Raw genomic sequence first — 15,486 nt, 5'->3', positions numbered from 1 at the left:
TTAAAATGCTGTTTGCTTTACAAAATGGTTTTCCTATAAGAAATTGGATGTTATTGCTAATGGAGGGAGCATTGAAACAAGACAAAAGTCATGGTAACAATGTCTACTCTGCTTACAAACACGAACAGCTATAGTGTAAGTAAGTTAAGGCTGGTATCACAAGTGACAGGGAAAATCAGGGACAGTGCAGTCCTATACAGGTTTACTCAGAAGTAAACTATCCGGACAAGAAATTAAAAGCAGGCAAGCAAAGAAGTCCACAAAGAAGAGAATTGCTGTGCTCAATTGTCTTCTGGAGCAGCAGAAACACAGAAAATCATCCCACCTCCTATAAGTTAAAACCAATAGAAAATTAAGTAGCTTGCAGATGAGATAGATGATAGATAGATAGATAGATAGATAGATAGATAGATAGATAGATAGATAGATTTCTTACATTTTTTATAAAAAATCACCATACCTTCTCTTGCAGCAGATCAAGGCAGCATACAATAACTTCCCTAATGCTGGGGAATTAGCTGAGCTAGGAGGCAGGTCCAGGGGCAGCTAGGGAGCTCCATGGCTGAAGAACAATTCAAGCCCAGGCCTCTATAGGGATGGGGGACTTGATCTGGCCACCCACCTGACATCACAATGACATCAGGTGACCGTCTTTGCCCACAGGGATCTTGCAGGGTCCCTTTCCAAGTGCTATCTTGTGGGGTGCTTTGCAGAGGGCACCTGCAAACTCCCTTTTGCCTGTGCCGTGTTTTTACCAGCTGAACACCTGACGTCATATATGGCATCAGGTATAGGAGAGGTGGACGTGGTTTGGTCGAAATGGCCTCACAGTTCAGGGGGGGGTCCTAGCGGGCTCATGGGCTGGAATTTCCCACCCCTGCTATACACTCTATGTGCTACACAACATTAAACATTAAAGCTCTCCTGGGAAGGGAGCGCCGTAAAAAGCACTTTTGATGGCAGCACTCCAAATGACGAGCATAATGTTTGGAAAGTGGCCTGCCGTACGAACACCGAGCTCCAAAGGAGTCTTGGGATCAGCCCTGCGCATTCGTGAAATTGTTGGTGCCAGTATGGACTCTCCGTTCAAAAAGCAACATTCACACTGAGAGCTGTTTTCAAGCCCTTCTCCTCCTGTGAGGAGTATTTGTCCCTATGGAGGAGGTTGAACCTTTCAATCAGCCCTAGTCTTGACCATTTCCCCATAGAAAAAAAACAACTCTAACCATGTAAGTTCCTGATATTATTCTATCCTTGCAAAGGATTTGAACTTTCATTTATAGGAAGTGCCCTTAAGAGCTCTTAGGGAACATGTGAGAGATAACGCTTAAAAGTGCAGTGCAAGCAAACAGTACATATTTACGCAGAATTCAGCCCCCCTGTTCTCAGTGGGGCTTACTGGGAGGTTCATGTACGCAGACGGCAGCCTGAGATGGTGTATATATTAGGAGTTTACATTCTGTGCTATTCTAAAAGCTTTCTTAGGAACCCACCTAAATACTTCATTTAATGAAGAACTGGCAAGCCATCTATGCAGTCACTACCTAACAGCAAAGTACAATTTACGTGGGGGTTATGTTCCGGCTTGCCAGGACACCCCAAAAATTGTTGGGCTTTTTTTTTAATAAAAATGCCAAAAAACATGATTTTTCAATTTACTTGCCTAAGATCCGGACGTATAGCAGCCCTAATATAATCACAACACACATTCACAAAGCTTGCAAACACAGCCCCAAGGCTTTTTATGATGTTATCAGGTCACTTCAGGGTTCAGTGTGAAGTGTGCAGTTGTGTTCACGCACATATCAGACGCACCTAGAACAATTGCTGCCTGTAGCGGTGATAATCCCAAAGGGCTGTCCGGGGTCACCTGTGCCTCAATCTTAAAAAAAAAAAAGGTAAAGGGACCCCTGACTGTTAGGTCCAGTCGCGAACAACTCTGGGGTTGCGGCGCTCATCTCGCGTTATTGGCCAGCATACAGTTTCCGGGTCATGTGGCCAGCAGCCGCTTCTGGCGAACCAGAGCAGTGCACGGAAACGCCGTTTACCTTCCCGCCGGAGCGGTACCTATTTATCTACGGTACTTGCACTTTGATGTGCTTTCTAACTGCTAGGTGGACAAGAGCTGGGACCGAACAACGGGAGCTCACCCCGTCGCAGGGATTTGAACCGCCGACCTTCTGATCGGCAACACCCGCGTCCCTCAATCTTAGGAAGGCAATAAAGTAGCACTTCAGACTCAGACATGCAGGCATCAAGACAGAGTTGGCTAAAATGAGCTCCTTGCCTCAAGCGGCAGGTTGGGAGGGGCTTGTCAGTGGTGGTGGCAGTGGTATTTCACCAGCTGGTGAAATGGGAGCAGGCAATTCTATGGGTGGATAGAGGCAGCAGCAGATGGGTTGAAGGGACACTGGGAAAGATCTCTCTTTGACAGAATCTCTGGAGGACAACTGCCAGGCATTAAACCATACTGAGCTAGATGGGATAATGGTGTTTCTTAGTACACGGCAGAAATGATATGGTACTTTGTGATATGATATACTTAATTAAACTTATTAGTTGCTTGTTACCTAAAAGGTATCCAAGCAACTTACATTTAAAAGCATAAATGTAAATAACATTATACCCTAGGAAAAATCATTCATATAACATACCAACCCCTGAACTCCCCACCCATAGTAAGTTTTGACAGTGCACTGAATCAGCTTGGTCCATCAAAGGCCTGAGGGAAATGTGAAGTCTTTACCTGGTGCCAAAAATAAGTCAATGAAGGTGCCAGGTGGAGCTGAATGGGGAGAGCATTCCAGAGAACAGAGACTACACGTTTGTAGGACTAGCTGGATGTTATATCAAGGGATGCGAGTGGTGCTGTGGTCTAAACCACTGAGTCTCTTGGGCTTGCCAATCGGAAGGTCAGCGGTTCGAATCTGCATGACGGAGTGAGCTCCCGTTGCTCTGTCCCAGCTTCTGCCAACCTAGCAGTTTGAAAGCACACCAGAGCAAGTAGATAAATAGGTACCGCTGTGGCGGAAAGTAAATGGCGTTTCTGTGCGCTCTGCCACTCGTCACGGTCCTCCGTGTGCCAGTAGTGGTTCAGTAAAGCTGGCCACATGACCCAGACAAACGCTGGCTCGCTCGGGCTGAAGCGAGATGAGCACAACACCCCATAGTTGCCTTTGACTGAACTGTCCAGGGGTCCTTTACGTTTACCTTTTACCTATATCAAGGCCATGGACCACCTCCAAATGCCCTCCGGGTGACCTCTAGCACCAAAGGATCTGAATAAGTTGGGTGTTTTGTTGATCAGGGAGATATTTCTCTACTCTGCCATTGTGAAGCATAGGATGGGCTCTCAGCCTTTTACACCCAAATTCAAATGTATTTATGTGAAACATTTCAAGTCAGTCTGCCTCTTGGCAAGATGCCACTGGCATTTCCAAATGGGCACACAATGGATATGCCAAATCTACAGCGAGGGAGGAAGAAATGGTACCAAGCTGTGAAAGCCCACAACACAACAAGCAAACAAAAGCCACCACACTATTAGGGCCCTGTTGTTTCTTTTAAAGCTTAAAAAGCTAAAAATAGCTTGCCAGAGATGCTAGAGAAGTCATCTCATTGATCTATTAAATGAAAGTTAAGCCAAAATAGAGAAAGAAAGAGGAGGAAAAAGGCACAGAGAGATCTATTTTCCCCAGATCCTTGAGGGCAGGTTCCCTGAATTTAAGAAACAATCAAGCAGGCCACTTGATAGCAGAGGGTTTTTTATCATTATTATTTTAGATTGTGGTCACAGGAGGGGTGTTCCTAACAGTTTTGCAAGCAGTGACAAAGTCAAATGAAAAGCTCAGCAGGTAAGAGTTCAGTGACACACTCACATGAATGTGCACACAAAACAGAGATTAAGTAAGCCTCCAAATGAAGCTTATTTTTAAAAAAAGAAGTCAATTTGGGGAGGAGGGAGGAGGCAGAGAAATAGAGGGTGTGGGAGGAAAGATATAGAATAAGAAGAAGAAGAAGAAGAAGAAGAAGAAGAAGAAGAAGAAGAAGAAGAAGAAGAAGAAGAAGAAGAAGAAGAAGAAGAAGAAGAAGAATTATTTATTATCTATACCCCGCCCATCTGGCCGGGTTCCCCCAGCCACTCTGGGTGGCTTCCAACAAAACATTAAAATACAGAAATCCATCAAACATTAAAAGCTTCCCTAAACAGGGCTGCCTTAAGATGCCTTCTAAAGGTCTGGTAATTGTTGTTCTCTTTGACCTCTGGTGGGAGGGCATTCCACAGAAAGAAATATGAAAAAGAAAGAGATAGTTATGTGTGCAGTAGCAACTGCAGCAGGCCTTCCACACCAACATGATGCTTGTATTAAAATGGTTAAAAAGGTTGCAAGCTTCAAAACAAAAATATACACCAGGTTGCCGTTTGTCTCCATCTCCTCCCATGCCATGAGTAACTCGTTCAGGAGGCGGAATTTTCAGAGTAGGAAAGGGTTGACACACCCTTACCCAGAGTGCTACTTCCCCACCCTGAAGTGGAACAGGATAATTGCATGGACGGGGAAAAGAGAGAAAGACTAATTATACAACTCCAGATAAATGACCAGTTTGTCCATCAATAAACACGTAACAGGGACCTGCATCTGTATGCAGCGAAATGTGCTAACTGCATTTGGCTGCGATCCTACACTTACTTGGAAGTAAGTTGCACTGAATTCAGTGGCTCTCACTCCCAAGTTAAACATTACAATCCTGTGCACGGCAGTTCCTTGATGGTGGCGTTCCTTTTTGAATTATCAGTAATAAAACACAGATATCCACCTATCACTTCATTGAGGCACATTTCATCCTCCTCGATGACTGCGTAAAAAAGGTAAAGGGACCCCTGACCATTAGGTCCAGTCATGACCGACTCTGGGGTTGCAGCGCTCATCTCGCATTATTGGCTGAGGGAGCCGGCGTACAGCTTGCAGGTCATGTGACCAGCATGACAAAGCCACTTCTGGCGAACCAGCGCAGCACACAGAAATGCCATTTACCTTCCCACTGTAGCGGTACCTATTTATCTACTTGCACTTTGACATGCTTTTGAATTGTTAGGTTGGCAGGAGCTGGGACCGAGCAATGGGAGCTCACCCCGTCGCGGGGATTCGAACCGCCGACCTTCTGATCGGCAAGCCCTAGGCTCTATGGTTTAACCCACGGCACCACCCACGTCGATGACTGTGTACACATACTTAAAAGCACATGGGTGGTATTTGATGTTGCACTGCCTGGGCTTGTAAGGTGGCTCCTGCCCAAAGAATCCTGAAAACCTCACAGAGCGACAATTCCCAGCAGCCTTAACAAACCATAGTTCCCAGGAGTCTTTTGGGGGAAGTCATGTGCTTTAAGCCTGTGGTGCATACACCGCCTCTGTCATGAAAGGGCTTCTTCCACAGCGTGACGGGTTTATGCACACGTGTGTCATTTTTGCTCTGATGTTCCTCAGGAAAAGGGATCATAAGCTAAACACAACAATGCATTTGAACGCACAGAACTAGATTTAGCATGATGGCGTAAGAGAGACATGAGGAAATGAAGGAAGCAATTTATGATTCCTTTGTAAAAAGGAAGGAAGGAAGGAAGGAAGGAAGGAAGGAAGGAAGGAAGGAAGGAAGGAAGGAAGGAAGGAAGGAAGGAAGGGCCCTGGTTTCATTGGTGGAGCAGGAAAGCAACAAGAGCCATTGCATTCCATACATGTACTGTACCAGGCTACAGATTGTAGTGGAAGAATGCACTTAGCAGTGCTGAAATGGCACAGCTTACAAGGTTAACAATCTTTTAGCTGATGATTTGTATGTATTTATGAGCACTGCTGAACGACCTTCAAGAATGCCTGTAAGACACTAGCAGGGTGCATTAGAGAAACTCAAGCACCTTTTCTTTTCTTTTTCTTTTTTTAAAAAGGCTCTAAACAAACAGACAGCTTTCCTACACTTACAGCTCTGATGCAACAACTGGAAAGAGAACATTAGCAAGTAGAAAATTACAGAATGGAAGAGACTACCGGTATATCAATTCAAATTGGTAATCCTAATAGGTGCATTTGGGGATAAGTTGTTTAGGCCGCAGTCCTATACCCCTGTTAAGATGGGAGTAAAGGCTTCTGAACTACATGAGACTTACTTCTGAGTAGACATGTACAGGCCTATGCTATTAAGCAACTGACAACCTGATCCTATGCATTTTTTCAAAAAGCTGAGCACCATTGCAAGGAGCTTCCTTCCTGATATACATATTTGGGATTGCAGACAAAATCCTTCCAAGTGAAATGGATCTGAAATAATGGCTCTGTCGGCTGCTGTTTTCAAATAAAAAATGTTGGAGCCCAATTTTGACAGGGTGAGCTCTGTGAATCTCAGGACCTTCCACATACTTGAGCCAAGAAAGTGAGTCCAACAAAAGGTATCACCCAACGCATTTCGCTGCTCTCAGCAGGCTCTGTAACGTGCGCCAGACGTGAAAAGCAGAGGCTGTTCCATTACCCTAAATACATTATTCAGAGGGGGGAAATGAAGTGATACAGTCACCACTGTAGTGGAAATAATGCAAGAATGAATCCCTTTTCTATCCCAACAAAGGAAATGCGCTCCACCAGTGGTTTTACATAAACAGCTCTTGTTTATGAAGCCAGATTTCATTACAAGCGGGGAAGAAATGTTATCTTTCTGTGGACATGCTAAAATGGACTGCAGCACAATAGGCCTGTGTGATAGGACAATATTACAAAGTCAGGCCAGCAGCTCTTGTTTATCATTATCAAAAACATTCCCCTGTACACAGTTAATGAATGGCCAGAACATTGGATATTAATAGAGAAAGGTTATAAGCAGCTGATTGCTAAACCTCCTCATCACCAGAAGCCCTTCATGGCTGAACATCAAGAACTTCCTCAACCTTAGCAGGGCACCATCAAGCAGACAAAAAATAAGCAAACTAAGCCAGAGGCCAAAACCAAACATCAGAATTTGTATGCTGCAGAATAACATTTTCTCTTTTACACAACCTCAGTTTGAGGCTATTGTCCTATCCATGCTCATCACTTAACTCACTGAGATCAGCTTGTTATTTTTTTTAAAAAAAAGGATAGTTGCTAACCGCTACTAGAATCAGATACGGGGGGGGGGGGCACCCCAAACCTAGAGTCATTACAAATCCAAAAAATATTTGCATTACAAAGTTCATCACAAACGCAGCCTTAAGAAAAGCACTTCTGGATTCTCTAGGATTCACTTCCCAAAAGAACAGACCACTCAGCCAATACAAGTAAATTTAGTGGTCACTGCTACCCCAGCAATCACATAGCAAAGCTCTTGCTCTCACTATCCCAGCTTGTTATTGATCCAACAAAATATAAACCCATTTTAGCATTAGCATCTAAGTTTTAATTCAAGGAAAGGAGACATGCCACAAAATTCACCCATAAATCTGTGTGCTGGTCTTTATGCAAGGTTAATGATTTGCTAGCTGAGAGTCAAAGGTCAGATTTTTCTTCTTTTTTTCTTTAAACACAAAAGCCCCATGAACATAAACATTCTACCATTTTAACTTTGCAAGGTATTTTCCGACATCACAGCTCTGGACCAAATGTCAATATAGTAAACATGGAAGGGCTTTGTTTGTAAGTGTTTACACATGTCTGTCTTCCCAGAAAAGAAACCTAAATGGGTTTGGCCCTTCTGGGAGAAGTTCCCTGATTTGATAAGTCCTGCGTCAGCCTGCATGAGGCAGGGTGAGAGCGATTAATGACGAAATCCACCAAGATGAGTTAAAAAGCTAGGAAGAACAACAGAATCAATAGACATAATTGATAACTGCATGCAGCACTGCATGACGAGCAAGTCCAACCGAAACAGAGCAAAAAGAGAAAAGAAAGAAATGAGCATAGCAGCAGTGAAGGGGGGGGGGGAGAATACAAGGTTCTGCCTTCCAAGGCTGCCTACTCACTGCAAGGATTATAAAGGATATTAACAATATACATGCACAGCACATGGCATTAACAAATGTGAACATAAAATCCTGCAGAGCTATGGGAGCTAAACTTTGGAACAAAAGGCTCTAAAGGGTAGTAACAATCGATGATTTACATCCACTAGGTAAGACAACGGAGGGAACAATAGCTCTTTGAATGAGACTCCAACATATTAAAATTACAGAGGAAGGAATTTGAAGCATCTCTAAATGATTTAAAGAAATACAGCCGGTTTTGAAGATCAGGAAAGGCCAAGAGATATTAACTGAGAGGAGCAGGGGACATTTATTTATTTGTTTAAGTTAGGATATGAAGAGTGGGAAGCAGGGCAGCGGAATGAGACGCATGTCTAGTGACAACTTTCCTTGCTTCCAAAAGGCTGGTGTTCAGCTGTCCTGTTTTTTTTGTTCCCCCCCCCCAACCCCCAACCCCACTAATCTAGGAGAAAGGAAGAGAAAGGAAAAGCAATCACAGGAAGAAGCCTTTCGGTGGTTGCCATGTGGAAGTACTGGGTTCAAGTACACATGGCAAGAAAAGGGGTAGGCAACCAGATGAGGAAGAAATGATGCTTTGCAACAAGGCAAATTTGTGCCATCTAAAAAGGAGGATCAGGGCTCACAGGCTAAACAAGCGGGTATGTCCACAGGTTTGGGGGAAAGGAAGAATGAACAGCAGGGCAGTCTAAGCCTGAGAAAGAAGTTCTTAGGGACACAGTCCAGGACAAGGGCACACAAGCAGGAATGCGGAGCATTCTTTGAACAATGCACTCTGTGCAGTATATATAGATGCAGGGCACTCTCGAGAAGGTCGGGCGCCCTGGCGCTGAGGCGCAGAGATCGCTCCAGTGCCCCCGCCCTCATAGCACGCAGCATGGCTTCCGCACGGCTTTGCCACGCAGCACCCCACCTGCCAGCCCGACGCCCTGGCGCCCCGCGCCACCAGGACTTTACCTAGAGCCGGCCCTGTATAGATGGGAGACTACAGGAGAGAAAAATGCTACTAGTAAGGGTAGGATATGTAGGGCTACAGGACAACACTTAGGATAGTATGAGAAAGGGGCAACGAGCAGAAACACTGTTCAGATACTTGACATGTGAAGTACAATGGCCAGGAGATCAATGGCCCTTGTGGTGTGCCTCCTATAGGTGGGCTAAGCAGTCAGAAAGGTCAAGGCTGTGAGGTGCAGGCTGCAGAGGAGGGAAAGAGGTCGGTGCTGAGCAGGGTGCAAGGTCCGGAGTAATACTATATGCTGCAGCATTGGGGTGGTGTGGGCATGTGGAGGTATCTGCTCAACACGTGCTGGGAGAGATGCAGAGATTCATCTGCGAACTGGAAAACCCCAGGTCTCAAAATTGCTTGAGGAGTACACAATCTGTTTCAAACATTCTGCTCCCTATCCCCAAATGGGGAGTGAAAGGCTGTTAAGGGGAATGAGGGGGCATTTTGTTTATTAATTGTTTCTTTAACCTGCACATCACCGTTGCAATTCAAGGTACTCTGCTCATACTCAGAGGCTCTTTCTCTCAAGCCAGCCTGCAAATGTAGATGGCGCTGGGAGGGATATTCCAATATCATAACTCCAATATTTAAAATAGTCAAGTCCAGTTAAGGTCTGTGGGGGAAGGCATGCTCTGGAGAGTACAGAGCAGGGAAGGAAAGGAGTAGCAAGCGGTTTTGGTATAAGGAGAGATTGTTATTACGAGGTAGAGGGATGGTTCAGCATGAGCACAATATGAAGGCGGGCAGGTTGCTGCAGATAGGGCTGACACCTTTCTGCCCTGGCTTCTGTTGCAGATTTAACAGCTTTACTATGGGCAGAAATTCCACAGGTGCAGTACTTCCCCCCCCCCCAACATCAGCTGCTAAATTCTGCATTAATTAAAGGTGCACAAGTGTGGGTGGGGGGGGGGACAGAGTGGTGCCCCTATTGATGAAGGGGATCTGCTCTGAGGACAATTCCACAGGACTAAGCTGGCATCTTGACAGGGGCCAGGTGAACAGAGTCGATTAGGCTGCATGTGCCCAACTTGCAACTCTCTTGTTATTTTCTGCCTCATCACCAAAACTACCCCAGAAACAGGCTGAGCAGCAAGTGCAATAAATGCAAGTTCCCAAGTCTGACTGTTCGGTGAAGGAACAGCCAAGCCACGTGTGATCTGGCTTACCATCACAGTCTGCTTGAGTACAACCAATAACATATAAACAGGCTATGGGAATGACACACACACTCTGGAACCCCGGTCCAGGAGATCCAATCAGGCCCAGTGGTTAGCACGTCAGAGAGAGAGAGAACACCCACTTGCGAAATCAGTAGTGAAGTTGGGGCCCTAGCCTACCTCGCAGGGTTGCTGCGAGGATAAACGAGTGGGGAACAGAACCGGCAATTAAAGTAAACAAGGAGGTTTAAGCTCCCGGCGCCGGGAGAGCGAGACATTTGCGCGCCAGGCTCCCCTCCTGCCCCCTCCTGCTGCTGCTCACCTGGGCGTTTTGGCGGCGGCGCTCTCCCGCTTGTCCAGCACTCCCGGCACGCAGTTGGTGAGCTCGGTCCAGTCGGCGTGCAGCCCGCAGCTCCAGCCGGTGGAGAAGCGCGAGAAGAGCCAGGTCTCCCTGCGGTTGGGCCGGTAGCAGGTGCACTTCTTCTGCCCGGGCCGGCAGTCGCAGGGCACCTCGAGGCGCACGTTCTGCACCAGGTGGCGGCCGAAGGTGGTGCCGCCCGTCTTCTGGATGTGCAGGAACACGATCACGTCGTCGCCCTTCATGTCGAAGGCGAGCTGGCGCTCCAGCTCCCGCACGGGGAAGTAGTACTTCTTCACGTAGTGCGGATCCGGCGTGGGGAACAGGTCCAGCTCGTCCTGGTAGGAGCGGAGGCTCGGCGAGCCCAGGCTCAGCCCCGGCCCCACATACTGGTACAGGATGAGCATGAAGCACACCGAGCCCGCCACGATCAGCAGGAACTTGCTGTTCCGCTCAACCATGGTCCTTCCAGCGCGCTTCATATGTCACCATCTCCCGGCCAGGGGGAGGCGGCGGGAGAGCGGCTGCTGCGGGAGCTGCTGCTGCTGGCGGAGGCGCCACTGGCGACGTCGGCTCCTCTTTCGTCCGCTTCCCGGCTCCGAAGAAGCCCCACGAAACCACGACGAAAAAGCGCCGTGTGCCCCGAAGAGAGCGCGGAGGGCGAGGGATTCCCACCCCTTTCCTTCCTCCCTCCCTCCCTCCCCGCCCGGCCCCCCTTCAGTCAGATCCGCAGCCAGGGGGGGCTTCCTCCTGCCAAGCGGCGATCAGCCACCGGGGAGGGGGGGCGGCGGAGATAGAGAAAGAGAGAGGCTCCCAGGGTCGACCCCCCTCCCCCGGTTCCGCCTCCCTCGCAGCCCCGTCCCGCCTCTGCCTTCGGGACTCTGCCTCCTGCCGCTCCTGGCCGCGGCTCCGATCCGGCCGAGGCGAGCCGGGCGCCGGCGACGGGCGCGCAGCGCCTTCGGGGTCTCGCGGAGGCAGGGCGGGCTGAGGCGGCTGCACGCTAGTTCAAGTCCTTCCTGCCTCGCTTCCTAGGGCAAAGCCCCGCCGCCGCGCTCTGAGCCCAGCATGCACAGCGCCGCCTCCTCCTCGCGCTCCGCTCGCCGCTCCAGGCGCGCGCTGGCGGAGAGAGGCAGAGCAGCCGCGGCGGCAGCAACACATAGGCACGCCGCAAAGGCAGCGTTTCTGGAGGCTCCCGAGTTGCGAGGGCCCGCCCGCAGGATAATTTTGTTACAGTATTTCCCTCCTGGTTCTTTCTAGGCTCTTTCACTTCCTCTTTCGCCTTCCGCCAATGGGGAAGCGCACTGAGCGGGGCGGCTCGAGCCTTGAGGGGCGCTCGCGTTCGAAGGTGGCTCTCTCAAGGGAGCTTTCCCGACCTCCTTCCACCACCACCACCACCCCGTAAGAAAGAAAAAGGGGGCATTAAGTTTTCAAGCCAAAAGCTTGTGTCTCTCCAACCCAGAGCCTGCAGGTTCCTGTTTCAGTGGCTTCTTGGCTTCCCTCACCTCCTCCTCTTGAACAGTTGAACGGAATCGGCAGAAATTCAACAGGTGCGGTTTCCCGCTTGCACCAAGGTCCAGCGCCGGGCAAAGAGTGGCCTCTTAGTTTCTGCTTGCTGTGGGAATAGTAAAAGGCGCAGGAGCCGCAGCGGAAAGAATAAAAGTGGCTGCCCTACTGCTGTCTGGTTTTGGAAAGCAATTTGAGAACCAGTTGTGGCGAAATATTCTCAGAAATGACTTTTCTATTTTTAAGTTAAAATACAATATTGAGGTAGGCAGCTAAATGGTGGGGCTTTAAACGTCATTCAGACTTCTTCATAACAAGCCTCTTTTTCGGAGCCCTTGGGAGTGCCCGCTAGCACCTGAATTTTCTCTACAGCCATGAGCGGCAGCGAACATGGAAATTCTCATGTCTGTGTTTGTAGGAGTTTCGTGATTCCATCTAGAGACAGCTCAATTGCAAGAAGAAGAAGAAGAAGAAGAAGAAGAAGAAGAAGAAGAAGAAGAAGAAGAAGAAGAAGAAGAAGAAGAAGAAGAAGAAGAAGAAGAAGATATTATTTATACCCCGCCCATCTGGCTGGGTTTCCCCAGCCGCTCTGGACAGCTTCCAACAAAATATTAAAAATACAATAAAGCATCAAACATTAAAAACTTCCCTAAACAGGGCTGCCTTCAGATGTCTTCTAAAAGTCTGATATTTGTTTATTTCCTTGACATCTGATGGGAGGGCGTTTTCCAAAGGGCGGGCGCCACTACCGAGAAGCCCCGCTGCCTGCTTCCCTGTAACTTCACTTCTCACAGTGAGGGAACTGCCAGAAGGCCCTTGGAGCTGGACCTTAGTGTACAGGCAGAACAATGGAGGTGGAGACAGTCCTTCATGTATACTGGGCCGAAGCCAAGTATACAGATGATCCTAAAAGACTGTCTCTGATTTTGCCTTCCTCATGTTCAGCCAGTATCACTAGGTCAGGGATGGTTTTCCAGGTATTTCCCCCCACATAATTTTTGGACTCCCAACTCTCATCAGCCCCAGAGAGCATGACCAATTGTTGGGGGTGATGGGAGCTGTGATCCAACAAAATCTGGAAGGGACAGAGGTTCTGCATCTCTCACCAAAGAACAGCCAAATCATGAGAATTCTTAGCAACAATTCTCGCTTACTTGAGAGTAAGCCCCGCTGAACTCAATGAGGCCCATTTATGAGTAGACATGTAGAAGATTACACTGCCGGAGCCACACAGCTACAATTGCTGGATAAGACTTGAAATGTCTCTCTGATTCATTCTATGTCTGCATTTACCACTTCAAGGAACGCCTTTAAATAACTGCCTTTTAACTTGGCCATCTAAAGAGGGAATCTTGTTGCTGTTTTGTTAATGTCTTTACTTCTGCAAGGGAAAACACAAGCAGCAAGAGAATTTTCATGATAAACAAGCTTCCCCTCCTTTCCAAATGTAACTGCCCCCTTCACATCAGCCACAGTAATCCTTTCATTGTGATGTCACAAATAGCTGCTATTCTGATGTCACAAAGGCAGGATTATGAGGATGGGAAGTGGCGGAGAATACATAGCAGAAGCATGCAACAGGCAGAGGCCCATGATTAAGGAAAACATGAAGGAACCTGAAATGGCTAAGAGGGCAAATCCAGCCACATCAGTGTCGTTTATGGGGAACTGATTTGGCATGAACTTCTATGGAGTTTAAAAGAGCAGTGTAGTTGGCACCCAAAACAGTTGGGACTTTTTTAGAGCAATAATAATAACAACAGTGCATAAGTAGGGTTTGTGGATTTCACAATTGCTGACTCTGGAGGAGGATGATTTAACAAGGCACATCACACAAATCCAAAAGGGGCTAATCTGCCTCCAGGAAGGCTTTCTCTCTGCTGCTCTGAAGTGTAACAGAGGTCAAGGAAATCCCAGAATGCAAGCAGTGAAACTGCCATGTTTTTGGCAGTAGTTGTAAATATATGGCAGTAAAGCTGACAGGATACTGACAGCAGTGGTAACTCCTGATTGAGGAGAAAGAGGACCAGCTCTTGTTGGGTTGGGTGGATTTGTGGCCCTGCCTCAAAGCAGTTTCAATTGCCTTCTGTGTCCTTCTAAAACCCATAGTGATTGCAGGTACCAGACAGTGGAGGGAAATGCTGTTTGTGGGTTCTTACACATTCTCTACTCCCCTTTTCTCCATGTGATTTGACCTGGAAATGTTGTGGAATCCTGGGTGATGCGTGAGAGTTCCCCATGAGGAAAACTGAATTTACATGTGAATCCCTGAACAGAGGTGAATTACTCTAAAGTTATTTTTCATCATGGTAGTTCTCCATGCATTTTTTTTTTTACTTTCTTGTTCTGCAAGTGTGGGTTCAGAGTTGACTGTGCCACAGAGGCTGTTAAAAAACTTATAGTGGTACTGACAGTTGCATAGAAAGCCGACCTAAAGGGGAGGGGCATGGTTTTTGCATGGTGTGGAGACAGTGTTTTTCCTTTCACTGTACAGTCGTACCTTGGAAGTTGAACAGAATCCGTTCTGGAAGTCCGTTTCACTTCCAAAACATTCAGAAACCAAGGTGTGGCTTCTGATTGGCTACAGGAAGCTCCTGCAGCCAATCGGAATCCGCATTGAACGTTCGAGTTCCAAAATGTTTGACTCGCAAGGTGTTCGGAATCCAAGGTACAGTACGACTGTACTAGAATCCAAAGTTATCCAGTGAAACTGACTAACAGGAGATTCAAGACATCATTAAGTTATGGTATTTCACTGCTACCAGTTGCAGTGATGGTCATTAGCTCAGATGCTTTTAAAAGGGGGTTAGACAAATTTATGGAGGATGAGGCGATAAATGACTCTAAGTCATGATAACTAGATGGACCTTTCAAGTTCAGGGGCAATTGCTGAGGAGCAACAAGAAGCCCAAGTCCTGCTTGGAGACGTTCCTGGGCCATCTGCCTGGTCACTGTGGAAAATGGGAAGCTGGACTTTGGTCTGACCCAGTGGTGCCCTCCTTCCTTCCTTACGGTCTGTCATCTGTAACATCACACCATGTAAAGGGGTGGATTTCAATGCATTTTTGCAAGCTTACATTTCCAGTTAAATGTGGAGGTCTGGTAAAACTTATTTGGTGCATCGCTGAAAGCTAAAGCTACAAGCAACCACCTCTCTTAGTGGATGTAAGCACCACTCGTTGAGGCAGCCATAGTAGCACGAAGGGTAATCCAAAAAGTCTGTCATATAAATACGATGTGAAAATCCAAAGGGAAGGGTGGGGAATCCAACAAAGCTAGGATTATATTTCTTTGTAAGAGCTATTTTCCATATGCATAAGTTGAAAAATAACATTGGAAACGTTTCAGTTTAATTTTTTTTACCAATATACAAGCTAGAATGAGACAGCTGTGTTAGTCACAAGGTATACAGGCAGGGTGAATTACACAACTCAGATCTTCCCAAACTAGATAAAATA

General features: G+C 47.2%; 1 protein-coding gene across 1 annotated transcript in view; it reads right to left on the bottom strand.

Moving 5' to 3' along the window:
* The window catches only part of HS6ST1 (heparan sulfate 6-O-sulfotransferase 1), a 195,278-nt gene extending 182,653 nt beyond the window's left edge, over positions 1-12,625 (bottom strand). The window contains exon 1 of the mRNA XM_035132774.3: positions 10,490-12,625. Within this exon, the coding sequence (XP_034988665.1) occupies positions 10,490-11,007 (518 nt within the window). The 5' untranslated portion in view covers positions 11,008-12,625. The remainder of the gene's footprint in view (positions 1-10,489) is intronic.
* Positions 12,626-15,486: the final 2,861 nt, after the last annotated feature.

The sequence above is a fragment of the Zootoca vivipara genome, chromosome 5 (assembly GCF_965207765.1).
Source record: "Zootoca vivipara chromosome 5, rZooViv2.hap1.1, whole genome shotgun sequence".
NCBI classification, from domain to species: Eukaryota; Metazoa; Chordata; class Lepidosauria; order Squamata; family Lacertidae; genus Zootoca; species Zootoca vivipara.
This window is presented reverse-complemented; position numbering and strand designations above follow the sequence as displayed.